Source organism: Saccoglossus kowalevskii, chromosome 9 (assembly GCF_978046115.1).
Source record: "Saccoglossus kowalevskii chromosome 9, keSacKowa6.1, whole genome shotgun sequence".
NCBI lineage: Eukaryota > Metazoa > Hemichordata > Enteropneusta > Harrimaniidae > Saccoglossus > Saccoglossus kowalevskii.
The window spans coordinates 18,669,037-18,696,221 of NC_140649.1; the positions used below are offsets into that span (position 1 = coordinate 18,669,037).

Below are 27,185 nucleotides of genomic sequence, written 5' to 3' on the forward strand. Positions count from 1 at the left end.
CATAACATGGTGAAGTGATATTCATCTTTGATTTCTTTTCTCAGTACAAAGGTTGCATTTTTTGTGTTCTACTGCTTTTTTAGCGTTGAGTGCCGTTCTGATTAAATCTTTAAATCGTCTGTATTTATTATCTACGTTTCATTGAAGTTATCTAATTATGTTATTATAGCACTGAACCATTTTCTATTTATTTCACTATTTTTTTAGAAGAGTTCTTCGCTTTATTATATTGTAGTATTATCTGTTTCTGTATGATAACGTGAAATGTGTGCTGCTCTAGCTCTCCACTCCACTCCCAGAACGAATCTGCAGAAAATGTAAATGAGTATCTTTACATAATTCCATGTCCCCACATCTCACTGACGTAAGTAAGTAAGTTTCTGAAACAGAGACATTAATATTTTTATGTTTTGATTTGATTTGGGGTTCACTTGCCCTATTAAGAAGAACACTACTTTTTGGCTTTTGAAAACTAAATTGTCTAACTACCTCTTTTCATTCATAGAGAAAGATATTATCTGCGAATAACCGATATTTTTGGTTTTGTCTGTATTGACAACTAACTACGACCCCTTTGTGTAGGTAGATTGAATATTACATGCATATAGCATACCGCTAACTTTGTTATCATTTAAAGCGGAGGGGGGTCCTTCACCTGCGCATGCGTCAGTTCTGGCCATAGCATTTGTTAGCTATTTATTTATTAACACAGAACATCTCCCGGGGGATGAAAAGAGTTAAAAATTAGATATAAGTAAAAGAAAAATAACTACATAAAAAGATAAAAATTTGTATACAAAGAATGTGTTACTGGCTTAGTTTATGTAGGTGCTGCTGTCTTGTATTAAAACAGTTTTTTAAATATTGTGCTAAAGGAATTGAGCGTGTGTTGTTATCGTTATCGTCACTTGGGACTCAATTCCCGCGCGTGCGCAGGTTGTCACCCTAACCCTCCCTCTTTAAAGTATGTGGGTGACATGATTTGTATTTGCGTTAGGACATTAGTTAATTAAGCTTTAGTTGCAGTTTGTTTTAGGTTGCAGGCGCGAAAGATTTAGTTAATCCGCCCTTGACCTTTACTTTATAATTGACTTTTCTGTGCATATCTGTGATATATTATATATATTGCCAGTAATTCCGGATTTTAGTAATTTTAGAACGTGCCTATGTCCCATACACTGTTGATTGCATTTTTATGGTCGAAAAACAGTTATATAATTTTCGTGGTTTCTCGCGCTTTTGTTTAGATGCTAAAACGTGTTTATCATTGTGATATAAGTATTGCGTAATTCACAGGACTGTGCGTAATTGTAAGATCGCGTGGTGGCGGAAATATTGATCAGCGCCCTCTATAGGCCGTAAAACGTGACCTCAATGGCCGGTCGTTCGGTTCAAAGTTCCCATATTATGAGAATGAAACTCTCCTGGAGAACTTTTTAATTAAGCCGACAACAAAATGTCAAGAAGAGGGGGAGGCAAATTTAAACCAAGAGCTGGATTTCAGAAGCCAGACCAGCCGACATCGGGCGTGCCTTCCGCTATGATAAAACAGGCAAGAAGAAGTGGACAGTTGAATATTTCGAATCGTAACCTGACAGAAGGTCAGTCACCTTATATTTATTTATTTATTTTTATTTACTTACTGACTCTTACACAATCCCCGGAGGGAAAGAAAATGGTCACAAAGTACAAGGAAAATATATATATATAAACAATATACTAAATAACAAATACAATCACTAAATTACTAAATAATATAATCAGTTCACTGAGTCGACCGACATCAAGCTAAAATTCAGCGTCCATACGAACATCAGGTCGTTACGCCAATGTGTGAAAAATTACATGAAGATGATGAATACCTGTATCACAGGATTGAGCAGAAAACTCTTTGCTGTTTAAATACGTCGTGTGTGAACAAAATGCAATAACCGTGACTATTATGTTTGTGTGTGCATGTGTTTGGGTTGGCTCAATTTTCTGTTTAGTGATCTTATTTATGATAACAAGTCTGATCTAGTTAGATAGATAGATAGATAGATAGAATTTTTTATTTGGAACGTACCAATGAAAACTTGAGTAAAGTCCAAAAATAACAATAACAAAACAAAACATTCAGAACAACAAAAACTTACAGTATTAAAACATATCAAGAATATAGAAAATAAATTTTGCAAAAAATTTTAGTTATATTCTTTGTCATTTCTATATGTGTGTGATTTTCTGACTTCGCTATTTTTGGTGACCAAATATAGTTTTGTTTTGATTAAATCATAGACCTCATTAGAAAATGTTTTGCGGTTGTTATAAAAGTTTTATAAATATAAATTTTTATAAATCAACATGACTGGTAGAATTTAAATTAACCAATTTGTTTTGTTTTGTTTTTTCGTGAAATATTGTGAGTGATTGTTTTGACAAAATGTTGTTTACTGACAACAAATTGTGCACTATGTATGCCATATAGTATTTAATCACTGATTTTTACACACAATAGTCGTGAATTAGAATAAAATAATATTTCAACATAGTTTTGTATTTTTCAATAGTAATTATAGTAGTTTAAAAGGGATAACAATTTCGAGTAAATTTGCCCCGTTATGCAAATGATCTTGTATTAATCTCTACAACAAAATATTAATAGTGTTAATTGTTATTGAAATTTAATTTGAAGTATCTCTCAGTGAAATTGACTGCCATTTGTGTGTTTCTAAAAAAAATATCAAATAAAAGTATTTTCTTGCAAGCATCTCTATAAAATCTGCCCACTCCTGAACGCGAAAAAATCTTTGTCAGAGTATTTATGAACAGTGTAAGATTTTCTCAGATGTTGACAAAGTTTCTTGAAATGACACAAAAAACTTTACAAAAATGTCATCTGCATTATAAGTTAACAACTGACTTTTGACTGTGGGCGAGTCACAAGTTGTGGGTGTGAAACAAATCAATCATATTGATAATTGTTAAAATAGATTGGGGCTAAGATTACAAGCTCTTCTGACCCAACAGCTACACCACAGTGAGACACAATTTGAAGATCTAGGGTTATAGAATTTGTTCTTTTCTGACCGTCACTGAAACACAATTGGAAGGAAGATGATTCAGGGGTTTTTCTAGAAAAAAACTGCAAGAGAAAAAACTACAATTCAGCGGCACCACCAAGTGTGTGTGTGTGTGTGTGTGTGTGTGGGGGGGGGGGGTTCTCTCTACCAGGGTGTGGAGTTTTTGATGATTCTAAGTTAAAATGGAGCATTCTATGGTTTCCTTGGGGCCAAAAATACTATCAGGCAGGTCACAGTTGAAGACTTGTGATCACTAGTCAATCAGAATTTTATGGTTGCCAGAGGATCTGCTCCCCATGGCTTGGCAATGGCATGAGGGCGCTGCGCCCTTGCTCCCTTGTTTAAAAAAATCTTGTGATTTATTTTGCTGTTAAAATGCTACAGTCATCATTCTGTGTCATATTTAACGTATATAAATACATTCAAATTCATTTACATCTTGTAACTTGTATGTATCGTGTTTGCTTTATTAGCACATGCATATCTATTGAAGTCATATTTTAATAACGTAATACACAATACATGCAACACTTTGTTTACATTGATTTAGTGTATGTTTTTTTATTCATACTAAATTTTGTGTCAAATAAAATACCTATCAAATAAAATATCTATCAATTGTTCTATCTATTTATCAATCAATCAATCAATCAATCAATCAATCAATCAATCAATCAATCAATCATGTGCTCTTCTAATCATGGTTACTATAACCTAGTAACCGTGTTCAAGCAGATACAGTAACTCATTTTTAGTGTGGTGACTATCAGGGATTTTTTTAAACAATGGAACAGATGCACAGCGCCCTCATGCCATGGCCATGCACCCCCTTACCCTGGGGAGCAGATGCTCTGGCAAACACAAAATTCTGATTGACCAATGATCACATGTGGCAACAGTCTTCAACTGTGACCTGTCTGATAGTAATTTTGGCCCCAAGGAAGCCATAGAATGCTCCATTTTAACTTAGAATTCTCAATTGGTGGTGCCGCTGAAATGCAGTGCTCCCTTCTGCAGTTTTTTCTTCGAGAAATACCCTTGGTGACTGTGGTGTTTTACGTATATTGTTTATTTAGTTCCCAGTCAGGTGTGGAGGATTAATATTGATGTACCGGAAGAAGCTAGGTCGGTTTCCCTGGATGATGCTGAGGATAGATGGTGGGATCAAGTCGAACTCGTCAAATTAATACTAGCGTCTAATAAATTGCAAGAAATATCCAATGATATTAACCAGTTATCAGCATTGACTGTACTTGATGTAAGTAACTGCATGTGAAACAGTTTTGAAACTACAGAAATGATCAATGTCATTGCCTGTGATATCAAAATGAATTGGATGGATGTATACAATGTCACTGAAACAGACAAGTCAGTTTAAGGTAGCGGGACTATTATTTGCATACTTGTTTTCGTCCTCTAATTGTGACTAAATGACTACAAATAGACCCAGGAAAGTATATATTTTTAGAATCGCCAGACTTCAAGCTTTTCACAAGTGTATTTTGCTTGCCCGTATCTGCATTCTACGACGCGTTACTCAACCAAAGGTGAAAAATTACTTTTTCTGTGAAAAAAATAATTACGCATTATGCTGGCGATAAGAAGTATTTTTTTCACTTTTCCTAGTTGTTCAATAGTCTGGTAAATTGAATGTGTCTGGTCAGTTTTATTCAAGCAACGCGTTTTAAAAAATAGTGTGCTGAATTTCTATTACTGTTTTAGTCGCATTGCCCCCAACTCAAACCACAACTCGTTGGTAAATAATCGATGAAATAGTTTGTCTGGACACATTCAAGTTCCTCTCACTGTCACCTTAAAGCTGTGCAAATTTGGCGTTAATCCGACGACAATAAGTATACGTTATTTTTTGTTAAAGACCTTGTATTTTGAAAAACATAAACTCCTAGAAAACGTCCATGAAGGAACAGCAAAGATTTTCAAGCTTGTTTATCGGCACAATCAATTTGTTTTCCCATCAAGGTCTGTTTTAACATGTGTAGGGACATCCATATGTGTAAGGCTATTGGAAACCAAAAAAATAAAGGAATGGGATAGCTATAATTGGATAAATTCGGCATATGAAAACACCAAAATCAATGATTTTTTTTCAGTGGCTGTGTGACCTTGTGTCTGACACATTCATATGCAAATGACTAATCTGTGAAACAAATAGGGGCGGAGACAAACCACTCAAATGTTTGGAAACAATCGATAGTTGTGTTCACGTTACACGAAGTACGGGCTAAGATTTAAGCTGATTTAGGCTTATCTAGCATATTTGCATTTCGGCTAGACCCAATTGCGTCCACGCACAGGGAGGGCCAGTCGTTAGCACGGGCTAAGGGCTGCCATTAGTTGGTGACCTTTGGTAAGCCGCTATTTACGAACGAAAAATGGATGACACGCGCGAGGTTCTATTTCTGCTGCTGGCATGTTTCGTTCTAATTTTGAAGCGACGTGCACAGGAACGCGAGAGAAGACGGACCACTTATTTGGATGCACATAAACAGTATACAACGGGCGTAACAGAATACAGTGTTTTATTAATGCATGTCGTAGACAGCGAAGCAAATTTATTTTGTCTACGATTGGAGCTGCTGTAGGCTCTACTACAGTGACCCGATTAGTGTGGAAGTGAGCGCGGAGTAATGACTGGTGGAATAGTGTCGTTATACGAACATGGGACAATTTTCACACCCAAAGGTCGCCGCAGAGGGCGCTTAGCCCTGGGCTAAGCGTTCGCGCATACTTCGTTAGCCCGTGCTAAGGTCTAGACCGCGTCTTAAATTCGGATCAGATTTAACCCGTACTTAGCATTCCTTAGCCCGTGCTAAGCATTCACGCACGTTTTCTTAGCACGGGCTAAGGAATTTGACCTCTTAGCCCGTGCTAAGGAGCTGTGCGTGAACGCAACTTATGTGTGTCAGATAGCTACTGATAACACATCCTAACATTGCTTTGTCTTGAGTTTATCTTTGAAACTTATAGGCACACAGATTAAACCTGTGTTGTTGATTTTGGAAAACACTACTGAGGCTGCCTTGCTTCCCTTCAGAAAATCTACATTTTAACCAACTTACATGACATTCTATGTTATGTTGACTTTATCACATGAAAGTTTATAGTGCATTTCATCAATTAATAAATAAATGTGAAAATCGTAATTTTCAACACAAATAATAGTCTTGCTACCTTAATTGTGTGTATAGAAATTCATGATTTTGAATATTTCAAGTCTTAAAAAGCATTATGTTATCATGTCCTTTGTTTCAGTCTGTTGCGATTCTGATGAAAAATTCTTGAAAAAATAAATATAAATTGCGTAAATGACGGGTGAATGCAAAAGTCCTTTGATAACTTAGCACAGGCACGTGTGAGGTCTGGTTTATTGTTATGGTCCGCTGCTCCAGGAAACGTATATAGAATTTACACGGCCAAATCTGGCTGGTAATAATAATAACTTTATTACACTACCGAACCATCAACGGGTTCATTATGGTAAATAAAAAAGACTAGGACAATTCTAAATACAATACAGTACAATACAATAATAGAAAATAAGTATAAAATAAAGACTGAATTAAAAAATAACTAGAATGAATACAATTAAAACAAAAACTGATCTAAATAAAGTACTGGTAATTTAGTTCCACCACCCCCCCCCCCCCATAGGTGAAGTGATTAAAAATGTTTATTTTGGCTTAAATATTGTGTTTTTTTAAAATTTTGACAGAGGTATGCTGTTATTTTCACTGTTGATTTTAGAGAAGATGTATGTGTGATTATTTATATTTTCAATGTCTTCATTGCACTCTCGGAATAATACCTCTCTATTTTTATTGAAGTGTGTGCATTGTGAGGATGCTTACACTGACAGCAAGTCTGTTGGGATTTCGCAGTCACAGGTCTTTCGTATTCACTCGTCATTTACGCCATTTATATTTATTAGTCCCCATTTGGATGCAGTCCGAAAACGGGGACTTGTGTTTTGACCTCTGTGCGTCCTCGCTTCAGATCGTGCTTCCGTCCGTGTGCCTGTGCATGCATCCGGACATGTATCTTAGAAATGCCTGGACCAATCACAATCAAACTTCACACATACATCATGCATGATATTATACATATGCACATCAATTTGTTTCACGATCTGATTCAAAATGGCCGAATGGCGGTCATTTTTGTTTTAAAAATCATCAAAATCAAGCATTTCTCGGCTGTGTACAGATGGATTTTCTTCAAACTTGGATATCATAGGACCTTGACGCACATCATTTTCTTTTCAGATAAGATTCGAAATGGCTGACTAGCGGCCATTTCGCTTTAATGAATGTGGTCCTCGTGCCATATCCCTGACTTTCTGTTACTGATTATGTTCAAATTTTAAATATTCATTCTACATCATGTCATAGATATACAGATATATTGGTTTGACGATCGTATTCAAAATGGCCAAATGGTGGCCATTTTTGTGCTAAAAAAATCATCAAATATCAAGCATTTCTGGCTTTTATGGATGGATTTCATTCAAACTTGGTACATACATTAGACATTACAGGTTCCTGATGCTTGTTATTTTATTTTTTAGATCAGATTCAAAATGGCTGACTAGTGGTCATTTTGTTTTAACGAGGACTGTGCCATGCATGGCTTGTTTTTCAAGACTGCAAGCAAGTCTATTTGTTTTACTGATGTATGTAACCATGATATGTAGAACATTGGACACAATGACTGGAGAGAATATAGGACACTATTTGAGGGCAAAGGCCAGTTTCTGACTCTAATTATTTGTTTTCATATTGAATATTAGATCCACGATAATGAGCTCTCTTCATTGCCTGAGACAATTGGTGAATTATCAAATCTGCAGCGACTTAATCTCAGGTATGATATTCAACTGAAATTATTTCCCATATTGTCTATTAAAGTCCGGAGTGACACCTAGTATCGGAAATGATTATTAATAAAGTGCAATAGTGCAAGCTAGGATTTAATTTTGTGTGTCAAATACAACAAATTTGAAGTTGAACAATTCTGTCACTAGTACTGCATAATACAATTATTCAATCTTTATCAACACTTAACTCAATCCCCAGAGGAAGAGAAATGGTTACTAATAAAAAGAATCGGATAAAAAGTACAGTGAGAAAAAATAAAACAAAAACGAAACAAAAAAATGCGATGTTTTTCCCATGCCTTTACAGACATACATTGCTACATGAGCAAATACATTTGTATAATTAAGAAGGACACCGAGTTGTTGTGCTTTTGTGCAACAATCAAATGCATTAACCCTGTTTTTGTTTTCCGCATGTCAATTTTACACTCCATAAGGAAACAAAAGACATCCTTTAATTATTATGCCCTGGTACAATGTTAACAGGGGATATATTGGTTACCGGTATCCATCAGTCCATATTGAAGACATTGCACACTATATCTGATCAACATATTTGTCATGACCTTATATGGTCATGTAACCTCATTAAAAATGCATAAATGTCATATCTGGAGCATTATTGGACATTCAACCTGTGCTGTTTTGACATTCACCTCATGGTCTGATCAACATATTTAAAAACCATATATGGTCAGGTGATCTACTTAATAATGCATAAATATCATATCTCTAGCACTGTCATGACCATATATGATCATGTGACATCATTGAATTAAAATGCATAAATATCATATCTGTAGCACTGTCATGACTATATATGGTCATGTGACTTCATTAAAAATGCATAAATATTATATCTGGAGCACTATCGCAAATAGACATTCAACCAGTGCTTTATTGAAGTCATTTGGCTCTTGATCTGAGCTATATTTAATAACCATATATGATCATATTACCTATGAATTATTAATATATAATATCAGAATAATATGTACTTGTACTTCACAGCCACAATAAACTTGTATCATTACCCAGTGAATTGTTCTCACTTGTCAACTTAGTATTGTTACATGTGCAGCATAATGAACTGTGTGAATTGGGGGATGAACTAGGATCATTGATTAACTTAGAAGACCTGGTAAGTAGCAGGAATATGTCTGTCTCTGCGATGACAGTAATAATGTGCTCATATGGTGAGGTTTTCTCTGTGTTTAGTGGATCCACAAAAACCATTTCTAAAAATGCTAATCACATTCAAACTTCATGCATACATCATACATAATATGGTATGATACATATGCACATCAATTTGTTTCATGATCTAATTTCAGATGGCCAAATGGTGGTTATTTTTGTGCTGAAAAATCATCAAAATCAAGCATTTTGATGCATACGTTGGACATTATTGGACCTTGATGCACATCATTATTTTTTTCAGATCGGATTTAAAATGGCTGACTGGTGGCCATTTTGTTTTAATGAATGCAGTTCTAGTGCCATATCTCTGCCATGCTTTAACTGATTTCGTTCATTTATATATTCATTATACATCATGACTTAGATATATTGGTTTGACTATCTGATACAAAATGGCCAAATTGCAGCCATTTTTGTGCTAAAAAGCATAAACAAGCAGCCTATCGGCTGAGATAGCTCCGCTGTTAGCAATGCACATTTCAATTAAAGAACTGAAGACATCATTAGAAAATGAACAATATGAATAGTATCAAAGCAATCAGACTTACAGTTTTTAACAAGAAGTCGAAAATATCACTTTTTACCAAAAAATTACAAAAATATTCACCAAAATAAATTAATTAGAGAATTGAAGATATCATCACAAAACGAACAAATCTGAGAGAGGTCCACATGTAGTACCTATATATGTAATATCAAAGCAATCGGACTTACAGTTTTCAACAAGAAGTCGAAAATATCACTTTTTACCAAAAATGACAAAAATATTCACCAAAATTAGAGAACTGAAGATATCATCACAAAATGAACAAATCTGAGAAAGGTCTATATGTAGTATCTATATATGTAATATCAAAGCAATTGAACTATTGGTTTTTAACAAGAAGTCGAAAATATCACTTTTTACCAAAAATTACAAAAATATTCACCAAAATTAGAGAATTGAAGATATCATCACAAAATAAACAAATCTGAGAGAGGTCCACATGTAGTACCTATATATGTACTGTAAAGGGGGTAATTATTCACTGGGTTTTAATTTAGCTTATTTCGCTGACTGGGAAATGCGCTAAATTAAAGCCCAGTGAATATGTAAAATTTAGCATAGAACACATTATCTAAATGACGAAACCGTGAATTTAAAACCCACTGAATATGCCTCAAATGGTAAATCAGCGAAATTTAAACCCAGTGAAAATTAGTCATTTTACAGTAATATCAAAGCAATCGGACTTGCGGTTTTTAACAAGAAGTCGAAAATATCACTTTTTACCAAAAATGACAAAAATATTCACCAAAATTAGAGAATTAAAGATATCATTACAAAATGAACAAATCTGAGAGAGGTCCACATGTAGTACCTATATATGTATTATCAAAGCATTTGCACTTGCGGTTTTTAACAAGAAGTCGAAAATATCACTTTTTACCAAAAATGACAAAAATATTCACCAAAATTAGAGAATTGAAGATATCAACAGAGAGGTCTACCCAAGGTACATATACACCAAGTATCAAAGCATTCAGGCTTGTAGTTTTCAAGAAGAAGTCGAAAAAGTAAAACATTGACACGGACGACGGACGACGACGACGGACGACGACGACGGACGACGACGGACAATCACTCATATGATAAGCTCCGCTCGACAAAGTCGACAGCGGAGCTAAAAATCAAGGCATTCCAGAACAGGATTTTGGCGTTTATAGATGGATGTTGTTCAAACTTGGTACATGCATTAGACATTATGGATTCCTGATGCACATCAATTTATTTTTTCAGATCGGATTCAAAATGGCTGACTGGCAGCCATTTTGTTTTAATGAATGTGCTTCTCATGCCATCTCTCTGACTTGCTTAAACTGATTATGTTCAAATTTTATATATTCGTTATACATCATGTTATAGATATACCGGTACAGATGTATTCAAAATGGTCAACCGGTGACCATTTTATTTTAATTAAGGCTGTTCCAGAGCAATATTTCTCAATAGTACTCGTTTGACGATCAGATACAAGATGTCAATCATTTTAATGTTAAAAAATCATCATAATCAAGCATCAGCTTCTGGATCCATACTTCTGACATGTTTATGTTCAAACTACATGTATATTACTATACAAAACTATATATCTTAAATTTGATAACTGACGGGACTGTGCCATGCATGGCTTGTTATTTAACATCTACAAACAACCACTTCCATGGCCTTTGTAAATTTTGATTTGTTTTGCAAATGACTGTATTTTAAATAATTCTCAGAACCACTGTAACATGAGGCACTCTAAGGAATTTTTGCTTGGAAACTTGTTGCTTTCAGGGTACCAAGGTTCAAGCTTATATGACTCATAATGATTGAATTACTGTAGAATACTTTATTTTCGCTTGGAATTTATTTTCGCTGAAGGGATGATTCCGTGAAAATAAAATCTAGCGAATATACTTTTTTTCCTATATTTCACATAATACTCATCCAAAATCAGTGAAAATAAATTCCATACAAAACGCCCAAAAAGTCTTTTCAGCGAAAATTAATTCCAGCGAAAATAAAGTATTCCACAGTATGTAAAAAAAAAAACATGACAAAAAAACATGACATGTTCACTGTGTTTAATAACGTAGCTTTTTGTTGAAATTGCTCTGGGGTTATATAACATTGTTTATTAATTATTAATTAACAATAACTTTTAGATTTATGTTGACCATTGCAGGATTTATCCCACAACCATTTGATAGCACTGCCTGCAACCATACAGAGACTTTCAAAGTTAGTGAAACTAAACATCTCCAACAACAGCTTACAGACATTACCACAAGAAATTGGCTATTTGAAAAGTAAGTATTAAGTCAACTGATTGACCATTATAGTCTAAACACCAATGCATAGTTTATTGTACCAATTTTTTGAGAAATTTTTCTCTGTAGTCACTGTTCATATAGAGTACAGCCAGTTGTGAATATTCTAAAACGTATGCGTGTTGCTTGGGTTGATCCTTCCCCCAGAAAAGCTTCATATATACTTAGGGATTTTTTTAAACAAGAGAACAGGTATGCAGCGCCCTCATACCATGGCCTTGTGCCCCTTTACTCTAGCTGGGGAGCAGATCCGCGGGCAATCATAAAAATCTGATTGACCAGGGATCACATGTGGCCACAGTCTTCAACTGTGACCTGTCTGATAGTAATTTTGGCCCCAAGGAAGCCATAGAATGCTCCATTCTAACATAGAAAAAAAACTCCACACCCTGGTAGGGAGAACCCTATCTCCCCTACTTGGTGGCTCCGCTGAATTGCAGTGCTCCCTCTTGCAATTTTTTTCTAGAAAAAAGCCTGTATACTTGTTGCTAGGGTCTCCCTCTTCACAATAGCCTAGAATGATGCTTGTTGCTAGGGTCTCCCTCTTCACAATAGCCTAGAATGATGCTTGTTGCTAGGGTCTCCCTCTTCACAATAGCCGAGAATGATGCTTGTTGCTAGGGTCTCCCTCTTCACAATAGCCTAGAATGATGCTTGTTGCTAGGGTCTCCCTCTTCACAATAGCCTAGAATGATGCTTGTTGCTGGGGTCTCCCTCTTCACAATAGCCTAGAATGATGCTTGTTGCTGGGGTCTCCCTCTTCACAATAGCCTAGAATGATGCTTGTTGCTAGGGTCTCCCTCTTCACAATAGCCTAGAATGATGCTAGTTGCTATGGGTCTCCCTCTTCACAATAGCCTAGAATGATGCTTGTTGCTATGGGTCTCCCTCTTCACAATAGCCTAGAATGATACTTGTTGCTAGGGTCTCCCTCTTCACAATAGCCTAGAATGATGCTTGTTGTTATGGGTCTCCCTCTTCACAATAGCCTAGAATGATGCTTGTTGCTAGGGTCTCCCTCTTCACAATAGCCTAGAATGATGCTTGTTGCTATGGGTCTCCCTCTTCACAATAGCCGAGAATGATGCTTGTTGCTAGGGTCTCCCTCTTCACAATAGCCTAGAATGATGCTTGTTGCTAGGGTCTCCCTCTTCACAATAGCCTAGAATGATGCGTGTTGCTAGGGTCTCCCTCTTCACAATAGCCTAGAATGATGCTTGTTGCTATAGGTCCCATCACAATAACCTAGACAAGACAATGATTGTTTTTATTTTATTTGTAGGGGTGCGATCATTAGATGTCACTCATAATAAATTACAGTATATTCCTTCCGAAGTTGGTCTCATGAAGTCATTAGATCAACTTTATCTAAGACATAATCAGTTACGTGAATTACCAGAGTTACAAGCATGTACTGAATTAAAGGTATAGATTACATATACAGGGTATCTCTACACTCATCTCATTTAGGTCAGCTACTTTAAATAGTTATCTTCATTACTAATTCTTTCTGTAGTTTAGCACTAGAGTTGTTGTTTCACGCTGTGTTTGATGCGGGTTACATGTGATGTATACAATACATGTTAAATATAATATTGTTTTTTTGTTCTATTCTATTCTATTCTATTCTATTCTATTCTATTCTATTCTATTCTATTCTATTCTATTCTATTCTATTCTATTCTATTCCATTCCATTCCATTCCATTCCATTCCATTCCATTCCATTCCATTCCATTCCATTCCATTCTATTCTATTCTATTCTATTCTAATATTTGGATGATATTTATTTTACTAGGAATTACATGTTGGTAACAATCAACTTAGTGAGTTGTCCAAGGAACATTTACAGTACCTCAGTAATATCTCTGTATTGGATGTACGTGATAACCGCATAAAGACTATTCCTGATGAAGTAGTCTCCCTACAAGCATTGCAAAGACTAGATCTTACAAACAATGAATTATCAAGGTATTTATAATGAGGTAGTTTTTCTACAAGCATAGACTGTCGACAGTCCTCAGGCCTAATGTAATTATGTGTTCTAGACATTCAAACGCCAAAGATGTTTGCTGGGAAATGCAAAGCATTTCACGCGAGGGACGTTAGACACTGTCCCCATTTGCTGGTTTCTAGTTGATATGAATAATTCATAATTGACGCTGATGTCACAAAATAAATTATATGCAAATTTATTCTAAATGACCTCCTGAATGCGTTGGTTGTTCACGTTATGAACACAATGAATACAGTCACTCCAACCAAAATAGCAAAGAAAACTATTAAATTGCCTAGAACCAAAGAAACAACGTGCATTGTTTGTGGCAGTCAAATAGAAAATATAGAAAGACCACTACTACTAAACACTTACAAAGCACTGAATGACATGTCACTTTGTTTTAGATCTTCATATCGCGAACTTCGTTCAACAAATAAGGAACCAAAATATAAATCAGAATAATTCGGCAAACATTCTTGCTGCCCCACGGCTTTAGAACACATTGCCACTTAAACTACGCAAGTCACCAACATTGAACAGTTTCAAGACTCAACTTAAGACTCATCTTTTTAGGAAAGCCTTTAACAACTAGTCATCTCTATGTACAGCGCCATTGAACATTACCTTGTTTTGGATACTGGCGCTTTGGAGATTACGTATTATTATTAAAACCAGAGGAGACTGCTTTTTGCGGGATCAACAGAACTACAACATGCAAAGAAGTTAAATTTCTTGAGACAGAGACAATCGATCTACATCTTGTCAGGGTACGTGTGTAGAAAATGTGGACTGAGAGCGTCGACTCTGCATAAAAACATGGATGAGTTCAGGAAGAAATTTCAACAAACTAAGCGAGAGTTATTGGAAAAGTTGCAGGCTTTTTCCTCCAAGAAAATGGTACAGTCAAATCAAACTTCGTGTAAGTCGTGTGCGATCCTAGTATCCAGCGACCCCTGACCCTTTTCACGATTGGTCATGATAAAATGATAGACATCTGCGCGACTACATTTGCATATGAAAGTACCCGGATCTGGGAAGAAATCTTACCAGTGAATTGCAGCACCGGACAGTCGGTCGTGCCTAACGGCACTCCGTACTTTCTGTCCCGGCGTTGACAATTTATTCACACCTATTACGTTTATACACAATATTTAATAATAATAACAGAGTAAAATTAGGTACCACCGACTGTCGACTGTCTACTACAATCATTGAAAATACTAAATCTTGCTAAAAAATGATAACTCAACTGTGTCAAGTGTAGCTTATCATATGAGCGATTGTTCGTCATCGACCAACGTCCACGCCATCTTTTTCGACTTCTTCTTGAAAAAATACAAGCCTTATTGCTTTGATACTTGGTGTATATGTACCTTGAGTAGACCTCTCTTAGATTTGTTCATTTCAGGATGATATCTTTAATTCTCTAATTTTGGTGAATATTTTTGTCATTTTTAGTAAAAAGTGATATTTTCGACTTCTTGTTGAAAACCGCAAGTCTGATTGCTTTGATAACATGCATATAGGCACTACAGGTATACCTCTCTCAGATTTGTTCATTTCATGGTGATATGTCAATTCTCTAATTTTCATGTTTATTTTCACTTTTTACCAAAAATGACATTTTCGAAATCTTTTGTTGAAAACGAAATGTCTGATTACTTTAAAACTATACATATATGGACCTCAGGTAGACCTCTCTCAGATTTGTTCATTTTCTAATGATATCTTGAGCTATGTCAGCCGAGAGGCTGCTTGTTTTGATATCGAAATGTTGAAATTATTTGGCTTGCTAGTACAAACTGTTTCACCTGTCAGTGTATAACATGCAGGATGTGCTGATTATAGATCACATGAAACCATAGAAACCAGAGAGCTTCCACAATTGGTTGTGTGCCATTTAGCTGTACCAGTACTACTTTTGACATATTAATACAATTAGGTGATTAGGGGCATATTACGCATTACAAAAGTGTGTATTCTTACGAATTAAATAAAAGTAGTTTGAAACTTTCTCAGCTTGCTGCATGTGAAGATAAAAATCATGATCATGTAAGATCACGCTACAAAAGCAACTGCTCATAACGTGATGTTTGCAGTAAATAAAAGTAAAGTAAATGTAAATATAAAATGAAAATAAAAACGATTTGTTTGTGTTTTTAAAGCTTACCTTATAAACTTGGTACTCTACCAAAGTTGAACTCACTGGTGTTAGATGGTAATCCATTACGAAGTATTAGAAGAGATATCATCACTGTAAGTTTATATCATAGTAATAAGTATATTTAATTATTATGCTATATAATGACAAAAAAATTAATTTTTTAAATTTTTGTTGTGCCAGGCGACAGTTCAGGACATTGAATGTCACTGTTGTCTCTCCTGACTTTTTTTTTGTATGTGCAAATTGCAAGTGCTGGTGCTGACACATAGTGCATTTTTGCCACAGAAGTCATATTCATGTTTGGGACTGCATGACAGGGCTGTGTGGCCATCTCTCTGTCAAATGGCAATTTGTAATGCGCTATCTTGGCGTCAACCAGGCTTAGTTGTACACAAGCACCTGCAGACCTTAACCAAGGTTCCCCCAAGTCGCATTCGTCAGTGAATGAATCTCTGCCGGTGGAATTGGCTTTCCCATTGAGTCTGTGGCACACTCACCTAGGGTAGGGTTGACCCTTTTGATGTTCAGCCTAAGGTAGGATGTAAACTCGGGTCTACCGGTCACGAGTCTGATGCAACAACCACTATGCTACCAGTGAACGGTTAAAAAATAAACTTAGTATATCAAAAAAAAGTCACTCGCATGAGTTTTAGACATTGAATTTAAATTAATAATATATTTAACAAGTTTTTAGTTTGAAAGGATAGGCTAGTAATGATGTTCAGATTTCTTTTTTATTCAGAGATTCAAACATTTGACCACAATTTGATTTATGTCACCGTCTCACTCTTTCATTTGTATTTATTAAAATCTTTTGCAAACAGACTCACAAATGACTGGTTATGAATTAAATCAATTTTATTGACACTGGTGCATGCACAGTATTGTACCAACCAGTGAACTTAAAAGTTTAGATATAAACCGTTAAGGGTTACAATGTATCCTCACTGATGTAACAATTACAAAAACTCAATTCACCCACAATAGCTCTTTCAACATTCACCTACCGTATGTCTAAATAGATCACTTTCATGACCTCTTAAGGTCACACATACTGGTACTTTTATTGGTATAAAACTAAAAAATTATTTAAATTATTGATATTTCAGCACAATTTCCTAGACTTGACTTTTTTTTTTTGCTGCTTCAGTAAAATGTTTCTGTTAGAAACAAAAAATATACTTTAAAATGCCCGTAATTGTGTATGTTTGTGATGTCATACCAACAAAAGTACCAGGATGTGTGACCTTTGGGGGTCATGAAAATGGCCTATTCATATATGTATATCGGTATATCATTTCCAGAATTATTCATAATTTATAACATGGTTGCTTTTAATCTTAGAGAGGTACACAAGCTATACTGAAATATTTAAGAAGTAGAATTGAGGAAGATAGTACAGAGACTGATGCTGTTGGGGCTGCTTCAAACCCATCCAGTGCAATGGGAGTTGTTTCAAATGTAGAGGGAAAGACGCTAGATTACAGGTAAGCTATGAAACGTTTTTCTTTGATAGTCAGCTAGTTCTGATGAATATATGTATACTGAGGTTAGCTGATGGAGTGAAAGACGCTAGATTACAGGTAAGCCATGAAACGTTTTTCTCTGATAGTCAGCTGATACTGATGAACATATGTACACTGAAGTTAGCTGATGTATGAATGTTATTGATTATTAATTAATCTAAATATTATAAACTCAAATGGCTGTTACTCATTGTGAGCACGTGTTAATGACATACGTTGTAGGCTGTTCGAACAAGTTCTAATTTATGCATGTTCACAGAATGGAGGGAGCTGCTTGACTAGTGAATCTAATTGTTTTGTCTGGGTTTGAATGAGACTGATTTCAACTAAAAACAATTAGGTTTATAAACTAACTTGAAAAAATAAACTTGTTTTGTTTATGAAGCAAGGAGTAAACTTGTCAACAACAAGTGTGTACAGTTTTTCCAGTCACGCAAACTATTTTCTATAGTCATATACAACCTGACGAAAAGCACGTCACAACTTACTGCTATTATTTGTAATGTCTCCGATTTGAAGTTCTAATATTTTTCAAACAAAATTCAAAACGCACATTGCAAAGGACAATTCCGACAATTAATTAAGGTTTACCAGTTTTATTTCACTGAGGTTAATCAATGCAAGGCTAATTTACAACCATCACCATTTTTCCATCTCACTACTTGGCCATGTTGACAATCAGGAAGAAATATACAAATACAAACACGCTGCAAAATAAGTTGCAACAGATGGTTAATTTTCTGCAATAACCAATCACATGATAAATCAGATTATGAACTTGTTTGGTAGATTGTGAATCAATCATTGAAGGCTTTTGTCACATGATGCATAATCTACCAAACTCTATTATCTGTTATATCATTATTACAATATGATGTACACTATTGGACAATATTCCTATTATTCAGTAAACTGGGTTGCCCATTTTGAACACTTAAAATCTTGGAAATGATTACTTACATAATATTGACAAAAACTCTTGCATACAAAAATGTCATCTTGCTAGATTATTGAATACATGTGTTATCACTTGCAGTAACAAGAAAGCTACTAGTGTACCATCCACTATTTGGCAACCTGCTGTAGATGCTGCAGTCACTACTATCAACTTGAGTAAAAATCTCTTGTCTGATTTCCCTTTGAAGTAAGTAAAAAATTTTTCAGATGGGCGAATTTACGGCAGAATCCGGTATTTATTTAGTGTACTTATCACTGTAATCATTAATATCTTTCCTATTGTACTGCCTGGCTGCATGCATGGACATTGTAATATTACTTCCACTTTTGAATATCTCATTGAACTGTACTGTGAACAATTTTGTTGCTCGAAATGTTTGCAATTTCGGCATTTTATGGCAATCGTGGAGAATTTTGTGAAAGTCGCCTACATTCCATGTTGTAGCCCTCCAGATAAATTTTCACTGCTAGACAAATATTTGTGGATCGTGAAATTAAAAGCGGTTTACAGTGCAGATCATTGCGAAATTTAGAAGTGCGCATTGTTTCATCACACTTTATGGACAATGATTTCTTATTAATAATTAATAGAGCTACATGTTAATTACAGTTATTACTCCAGGGAATCCCACAAGTCAACAAAATTTGCAGAGATACTATAGTACACAAAATGTCAATCCCCATACAATTCACACTCTTTAAATACATAAAAACCTACATATACATTTACGTAACATGTGTAATTTGTGTTGTCACAAATATGTTTTGTAAATGCACTCACTTTGCTTCCCACATTTTTGACCATCCAATCAGAATTCCCCTTTTACTTCCCCAATCATGCCTTGCCCCTACCTTATCTTTGTTTGTCTTGCACACGCCACTTAATTTTAGCGTCCCTTCATTGTTTATCCCCTTTGTCTTTATTATTCATTCATTCTTAATCACGCCATGCGTAGTGTACATTGATTTCGCTATCCCACCTCCATCCCCCACATTCCCTTCTTGGTCTCTTCTGTCAGACTAACTGTGGGGAAAAGGTCTCCATCCTGCCCCCCATTACAGGGTTCGACGGCCATCTGCATGGCCACCTCCCTACATTTTGGCCGTGGCAGTGTGTCCTTGACCCCAACCTTGACAGTTACCTGATCGAAGGGGCCCCTTGCCCAATTTTATTTTAGGTACTTTATTGTTTATATTTACAAGCCTTATTTTGACTTGTTTCAATTTTGTAGTTGTTTAATAGATTGATTTTACAGAGTGGTTTTATTTACATGTATCTGTATTTATTATTGTTTTTTCCTTTATTTTATCTCAATAAATTGCTTGTTTTTTATCCCTTACCTTGGTTGTGATGTGCATTTACAAATGGCCCAAGATTTTTGGAACTGTACAAAAGTAATACAATTGGCCACATTAGATTTGCATTTATATGCCACAATTTTCCTTCATGACAAGCATCAAACAAGTTCCTGCTATAATATGCAGGATTGTATTTAATTAGAGCAACATTTCTGATTAGATCTTTGAAATAAGCCAGCATACACTGTCATCAGAACTGTACATGAGTGATTTCCACTGTTCTCTTGTTGGTCTTTGAATAATTCAGAAGCTACTTGCAATTCAAAACATAAACGCTGCTCACAGTCATAATTACTAACAATAATATACTGGTATTGTCACACATGATTTTGACAATTTTTTGAATTTACTAACTTGTCATTTGAACGTATACATTGCTTTTACCCTTTTATGTCATTCAAATATCACAGAAGCATTCTTGACCACTAGAGGGCGCTATTTCTTGGATATAAAATATCACTACTGATGATAGATACTGTAAAATACTTTATTTTCGCTTGGAATTAATTTTCGCTGAAGGGATGATTCAGTGAAAATAAAATGCAGCGAATATACCTCTTTTCCTATATTTTACATTCAACTTGTCAAAAAACAGTGAAAATAAATTTCATACAAAACACCCAAAAAAATTAATTCCAGCTAAAATAATGTATTTTACAGTATACTAAATGTAATATTTACTATTTCTTTTTTTCAGTGTTGTTGTATTGAGTAATACATGTAAAGAATTGAATCTTGGATTAAATAAACTCTCAACTATCCCCCCTGATTTGAAAATGATGGTTAATCTCACTACATTGGATCTCAGGTAGATGTAACTCTGGTTATTATGAACACATTGGCGATGATAGTAACTTGTTCTGACTGTATTGGCTTGAATAGTTATTTATAAATCAAATCAAATAAATTATATTAGCTTAATGAGCTCATTTGCATGTATAAGTGGTTTAGAGCCCCCCCCCCCCCCCCCCCAATATTTGCTAAGTTGTACTACAAAATTGTGTGTAAATATGCTTGTCGACACAGCGGAGCTGTTCATATTACTGATTGTCTGTCTTCGTCATCCGTCGTCGTCAACTTTACAATTTCATCTTCTTTTTCAAAACCACAAGTCAGAATGTTTTCAAATTTGATATGCAAGTACCTTGGATGGTTCATTCTCAGATTTGTTCATTTCATGTCAAAATCTCAAATTCTCTATTTTTGGTGAATATTTTTGTTATTTTTAATAAAAAGTGGTATTTTCGACTTCTTGCTAAAAACGGCAAGTCTGATTGCTTTGATAATACATATATAGGTACTACATGTGGACCTCTCTCAGATTTGTTCATTTCGTGATGATATCTTTAATTCTCTAATTTCGGTGAATATTTGTGCAATTTTTGGTAAAAAGTGATATTTTCGACGACTTGTTAAAAAACACAAGTCTGATTGCTTTAATACTAGACATATTGTTCATTGTCTAATGATATCTTCAGTTCTTAATTGAAATGTGCATTGCTAACAGCAAAGCTAACTCAGGCGACAGGCTGCTTGTATATTTTTCTATAAATTTGTTGTTAATTTTGAACCAAATTGAAAGCCATTTCCAATTGGTTACAGGTGTTAATCGAAAATGTTGGTGAAACATAAAAGAAGTTTTTACCTTGCCCGTACCATCAAAGATGGAAGGGAAAGGTATATTAAGGGAAAAATTTTGTCCGGCGTTGTCGTTGTTGTTGTCGTCGGCGTCGTCGTCGGCATTAATAATTGTTATTGTGTGCATAATAACTTTACTGATTCTATTCCAAACTTTATCAAACTTGGTCACCTTATTCATCAGTATAAAGTCTTCCCTGAGTTTGAACAACAGATGTCCTGTATGAAAATATCATGCAAAAATTGAGAAAATCTGATAAAATATTTTGACTGTTTCTACTTGACTGATCACTGGTGATACACATCAAAGGTCACTGATCTCAGTGGAAATATGCATTGTTGTATGTGTTCAATGAAGCAAATGATTTATCTTGTAATAATATTCTTGGTAATGTATCTCAGAATCCCATACTGGGTTTCAAAACCAACTCATGGAGAGATTGCACAGTCTGATACACATTTGCAAACCTACCAATAAAATCTTTACAGAAAACAAGATGTCAGAAAATCAATATAAGCACTCCTATACTCTGAGTGCCTAACTTTGATCAAGATCTGAAGCTAATAGAAAATCTGTTTAGTTCAAAGTTATCAAATCAAAAACAATACATAAAAAATACATTAAAAGCAAAACATTTCATCCACATTTTAAAAAGAAAATTATTCTAAAATATATGTATTCTGTATTTGACAAACAGTTCATTCGACAAATGAAAACTCACAGGAATATGTTTCAGCTATTAGAACAAAATGATAGAGTTTTTATAATACTAGTTTAAAAACGCACTTCAAAGATTGCAGTGTTTGAAGATGTAGATTCTCAAGAGGCAACAGTACTGTTGACTTCTCCCTCCACTGGACACCAACTGTTTAAGTTGATTTGCATACAAAGCAGAGCTTGCAACATGATAGCTATTCATAAAGGGTGTTTTTTTTACTTTTCATACAATACAGTACAGTACAGTACAGTCAATACAGTAGTCACACAATGAGGCAGTTCATATTTGTCTCAGTGAATCATTAATTTTTGGCAGACACCTGTACAAAATACTTGGACTAAAGCCAGCTAATTTTTTCTGTTATCTTGCATGTTTTATGAATCTATTCACATCTAAATGCAGCACTTTTTTTTGCAATGAGACATTTGTTTTTATTCTAAAATATCTGAATTACTTTGAATAAAGCTTGAAATTATGTTCCTTAAAATAATTAAACAAATAAGGCACCAATGTTTTTGTAAGATATTTACATCTTTTAAGGACATTCGGTAGACTGATTCCCCACTGTTGGTTCAACCCCAAAACTTGTTTGTATTCAAAATTAATTATGACAATGCATATTTATATTGAAACAAACTATGATAAAGGGAATTATATTATATAACAAAGGGCAAGGTCACCAGAGTTCAACTATGTTATTTTTTTGCTTTTATCACTTCAGCCAAAAAAAAAATTGTAGCTATTATTTACTGTTAGATAGAATTTTTTGATTTTGATAACTGAGATAGCCACTACTACATTTAAAGTCCATTGTGTCAACACAGGTGGCGCTATTCTCACAGACCTGTGTCTTATGACGCATAACTAGCCACCATTTTACTACACGTATTTTCCTTGTTTTGAACACATTCTCTCTCGATTTTAATCTTTAATGAGTTGATCAATTAAAATAAACGCACAACCAGTCATCAGAATGTCTTATTTTATTAACATTAAAATGCATGTAAATTGGGAGGTCAAAAAGCTAATTTTTCTCAATATTGGCATTGACACGCAGATCGCCACAAACCCACCAAATAGCGCCACCTGTGTTGACACAATGTGGAAATAGTTCCGATTTGTGCGCGGTTTGTGTCAGATTGGTCGGTTTTCGGCGATCTGCGTGTCAATGTTTAAAGCCAAATATTAGTATGGATGCCAGCCTACATCCTATTATTTTACTCTTTGTGTATTGCAGGAATAACTTGATAGATCATCTTCCCCATGATATAATAACATTGGTAAATCTTAGAGATGCGATACTATCATGTAACCGTTTCAAAGAGATACCGCCGGTGTTGTTCTGTCTGTCTAAACTAGAGACTATAATCATCGCTGATAACCAAGTAGCTTTCATTGATGTTCAAGGGTTACTACGGTTACCAATGTTATCAACTTTAGATTTACAGAACAATAATGTATCCCAAGTTCCACCTGAATTGGGTACTGTTGAATCACTGAGGTTAGTCAAACACTTGATTTTCAAGACACACTTTTAACGATGTAAATACATGTACAGGTTTGTAATGACAATTTTGAGCATCTACCAATCACAAATATAATACTACATAATCATCAGTATGGACTGGCTTAATTTCAGCCTTCAGGTGACTGTATGTGCCATGAATTGCAGCAATGTTACAACTTTGGTTACAACAAGATTTACTTTTTTTTTTTAATGTCCTGCTTAAGTCCGAAACTCTCTTGAAATTTTGCTAAATGTGTCCATCTAATACCCATTGATTTAAAAAATTTCAATTTTGTTTTATTTTTTATGTAAAGTATCTTAAACATAATAGTTACCACAGTTTTGTCACCAATTTCCACTGACATCAATTATTTCCTCCATCTAATAGGAGACTTCAATTCATGCCATGTCTGGGTGTTTTTCTTTTTTGATTGAGAAACTCGGATTGGAACTCAAAGTCAGTGCATGGATTTTGTTTTGAGTGTCTGCTGCACACAATATTCTATGCTCAAGTTCAGGCGTTCAGGTGGTTTTGTGGCTCAGGTTGACGCTCAAGATTGCCATTACATACCTTGTAAATACCATTATTATACATCTGACAGTAAAAACAATTAAATTTGTTCGACCACATGTGTTGGAAATGCGTTTGAATGTCCTTATTTAGAAAATATTTACATCACATTAAAACACTTCCCCATATTTACATTGGATACAGCTACAATGTAGCATGTGACTTAAATAGCCACGAATGGTGGCAACTTTCACTGCAGTGTCTCACTAAATGTGATATACAATAATTGCCTCTAGCTGGTGCTATACCATAAAATTTCACTTTAGCAATGTTTTATGCTGGAGGTAGTTACTTATATTGGTCCTCTGATAAATCAACCTGATTCCATATACAGTATGTTCACAATGCACTAGAGTTTCGAATATAGTAAGCAAACATTCTTCTAAAGCAAGGTCAATAAATCCTAGTTTCTGCTGAATAGAGTCTATATGTTTAGGTAGTATAATATCATTAAATCACAGTCAGCTGGTTTAAAATAAAAGCGATATCTACTCTATGTGGGCCGCCTTGAATACGGCATGATCAATATGGAGTTAACACATTTCTTCCCTATAACTACCGGTATATTAAATACTATATGGAACCAATTGATGATTATCTACAAATATTGTAGTGGCACATTTGATAGGAGTCCTACATACATGTGTATAAAGGACATAAAATAAGAGTTGATATTGAGTAATTTAATCTCTGGTTATTTTCAGATCTCTTCAGCTTGCAGGTAATCCATTCCGAAACCCCAGGGCAGCTATCTTAGCTAAAGGCACTCCAGCATTACTAGAGTATTTACGTGATAAGATACCAAGATGATTGGCGAATAAATTATCAAGTATCCTGACTCAGGACACAAACACTGTCAAAAGTTATTGTATAACATTACTTTACCTACTCTTTCAGTCAATGTTCACTCTTATTTTTGCACAATTTAAGTAGCCCAATTTTTTTTTCTCAATGAAATGAATTAAAACATTCTTCTTAATTATTAAGAATATATTGTGCAATCAAATACAAATGTGCACCTGAATCAACATTTCTTAGTATTGAAGATATTTAATGAAAACATTTTCTTGAGCTGATCAACCTAGGGTTTATACCTGTTGTTGCAGAACATAATATTAATGAATTTCACCTCTGAAATGATGTATTTAAAATTGTTATTTGCTAATACCAGATTTATGCAATTTGTGTAATTTATCTGCTTGATTGCTGTGATTTGTAACCACATGTGAACATTTATTGGGTAAATATAAACAAACCACAGTTTAGTCCGGTGTTATTGTACATATATTGTTGCCATTGATTTAGATTTCATCAGTTTGACATGGAATTTGTACATACATGTGTAATGACAGCAATGCTTACTGCAAATGTATGGAAACTGCAACTTGTATTGTCCTAGTCTCAGGATCTTACATCTGGGCATTTTCACAGCCTGGTGACCATGATCAGTGAAAACAGCAGTTGAAAACTCTCAAAAAAATGTACTTTGGGCTAGTTGTTGATTCTCTTGAACAGTAACAAGATTACCTCTACATGTGCAAAATATATAAATTTGGTTCCTCAGAATTACCACAAAGTTGGGTTTGTGCTGTTTTCATCGTAGACTGGCGTTTCACAACAGTTTGCGCAGAGCCCATAGAAATACATGATCCAGTGGTATGCGTCTTAGTATTACATAGAACGTTCTCTGACATACATGTAACTTGTATTTGAACAAATGAATCATTTACTTCATAATTAAAAGTTTGAGATGTGAAAATATTTTCCTGTGGACTTATTGTCACTGGAAACAAATGCAGGAATTAATTTATGAGTATAACGACTCTTCTAAGATATAAAGTCTGGCGAGAATTTCTAGAAGAGTTGGAGTGTTTTATCTGACTTGTCTACTGCCCCAAGCCATTTTTAGATACATATTTTAAAGAAAGTCTCATACTATTGAAAGCATTTATACTAGGAAATGAAAGCCATGCCTATATTTCTAATTGGAGTATAATATACAAGTCCAGGAACATTTATTATTCAAATGCAGTACACTTGTGTGTTGACAGTTTTGAATTTTTAGTCTGTGTCTGCATACTCAAATTTTGGCAGTTTGGCCCAATACTCAAGCTACATAATTAGCAGCTCGATTCAATTTGAAACATGTCGCACAAATTACCAATGATGACTTTTAAACATAGCATTGCAGGTAAGCTCAATGGACTGTGAGCTCTGTGTTGGAACCCAGCCTTGGTTGTTTCTCCTTGGAAAAGCAAAACTTGGTCATCTTTTCCTAGCTCTTTGATGTCTGATGTTTGATCCATACAGATTTGTCAGGTCAGTTTATAAAAACAAAGGCATATAAAAGTCCTTAGACAGTTTTTACATGTACATGAGGAAGCGCGTAGGACGCTGAAACTGGACATTTAGTGTACCAGTATATATAGTCCTGCAATAGAGCATTCTGATTGGCCAAGAAGCACTTGGTAGGTTTTACATGTTAAATACGATTGATGCAAACCTTTTTAGATTTTAAAAGTGTGATTTTGGAGATAAATCACTGCTTATAGCGACAATACCAGCCTTGTATGCGAGAGCATTATGTTAATGACTTTGAAGGTGACCAATACAACCCGATTCACTACCATGTAAGTGTGAATGAAAGGTTCAACTAATCCAGTTGTCTGTATCACTCACTGAGAATGGGAATATTTCTGCTAATTTCAAAAACCAACGATGACGGTAACTGCA

The 27,185-nt window shown here is 34.9% G+C and overlaps 1 protein-coding gene across 1 annotated transcript; it reads left to right on the forward strand.

The window, feature by feature from the left end:
• Positions 1 to 1,357: 1,357 nt before the first annotated feature.
• On the forward strand, positions 1,358 to 25,717 carry LOC102807737 (leucine-rich repeat-containing protein 40-like). The gene is made up of 13 exons (XM_085503762.1): positions 1,358 to 1,601; positions 4,139 to 4,320; positions 7,870 to 7,943; positions 8,968 to 9,097; positions 11,868 to 11,991; positions 13,295 to 13,437; positions 13,811 to 13,983; positions 16,177 to 16,267; positions 17,520 to 17,662; positions 18,738 to 18,845; positions 20,715 to 20,825; positions 23,612 to 23,875; positions 25,157 to 25,717. The coding sequence occupies exons 1-13, from the start codon at positions 1,457 to 1,459 to the stop codon at positions 25,260 to 25,262; spliced, it is 1,794 nt and encodes a 597-aa protein (XP_085359888.1). The 5' UTR covers positions 1,358 to 1,456; the 3' UTR covers positions 25,263 to 25,717.
• The last annotated feature ends 1,468 nt before the right edge of the window (positions 25,718 to 27,185 follow it).

Excerpts from the sequence above, each read along its gene's own strand:
- LOC102807737 (XM_085503762.1), top strand. The coding sequence starts at position 1,457 with ATGTCAAGAAGAGGGGGAGGCAAATTTAAACCAAGAGCTGGATTTCAG. Across the intron at positions 13,438-13,810 it reads AAGCATGTACTGAATTAAAG|GAATTACATGTTGGTAACAA; the intron begins GTATAGATTACA and ends TTATTTTACTAG. Across the intron at positions 20,826-23,611 it reads CTCACTACATTGGATCTCAG|GAATAACTTGATAGATCATC; the intron begins GTAGATGTAACT and ends TGTGTATTGCAG.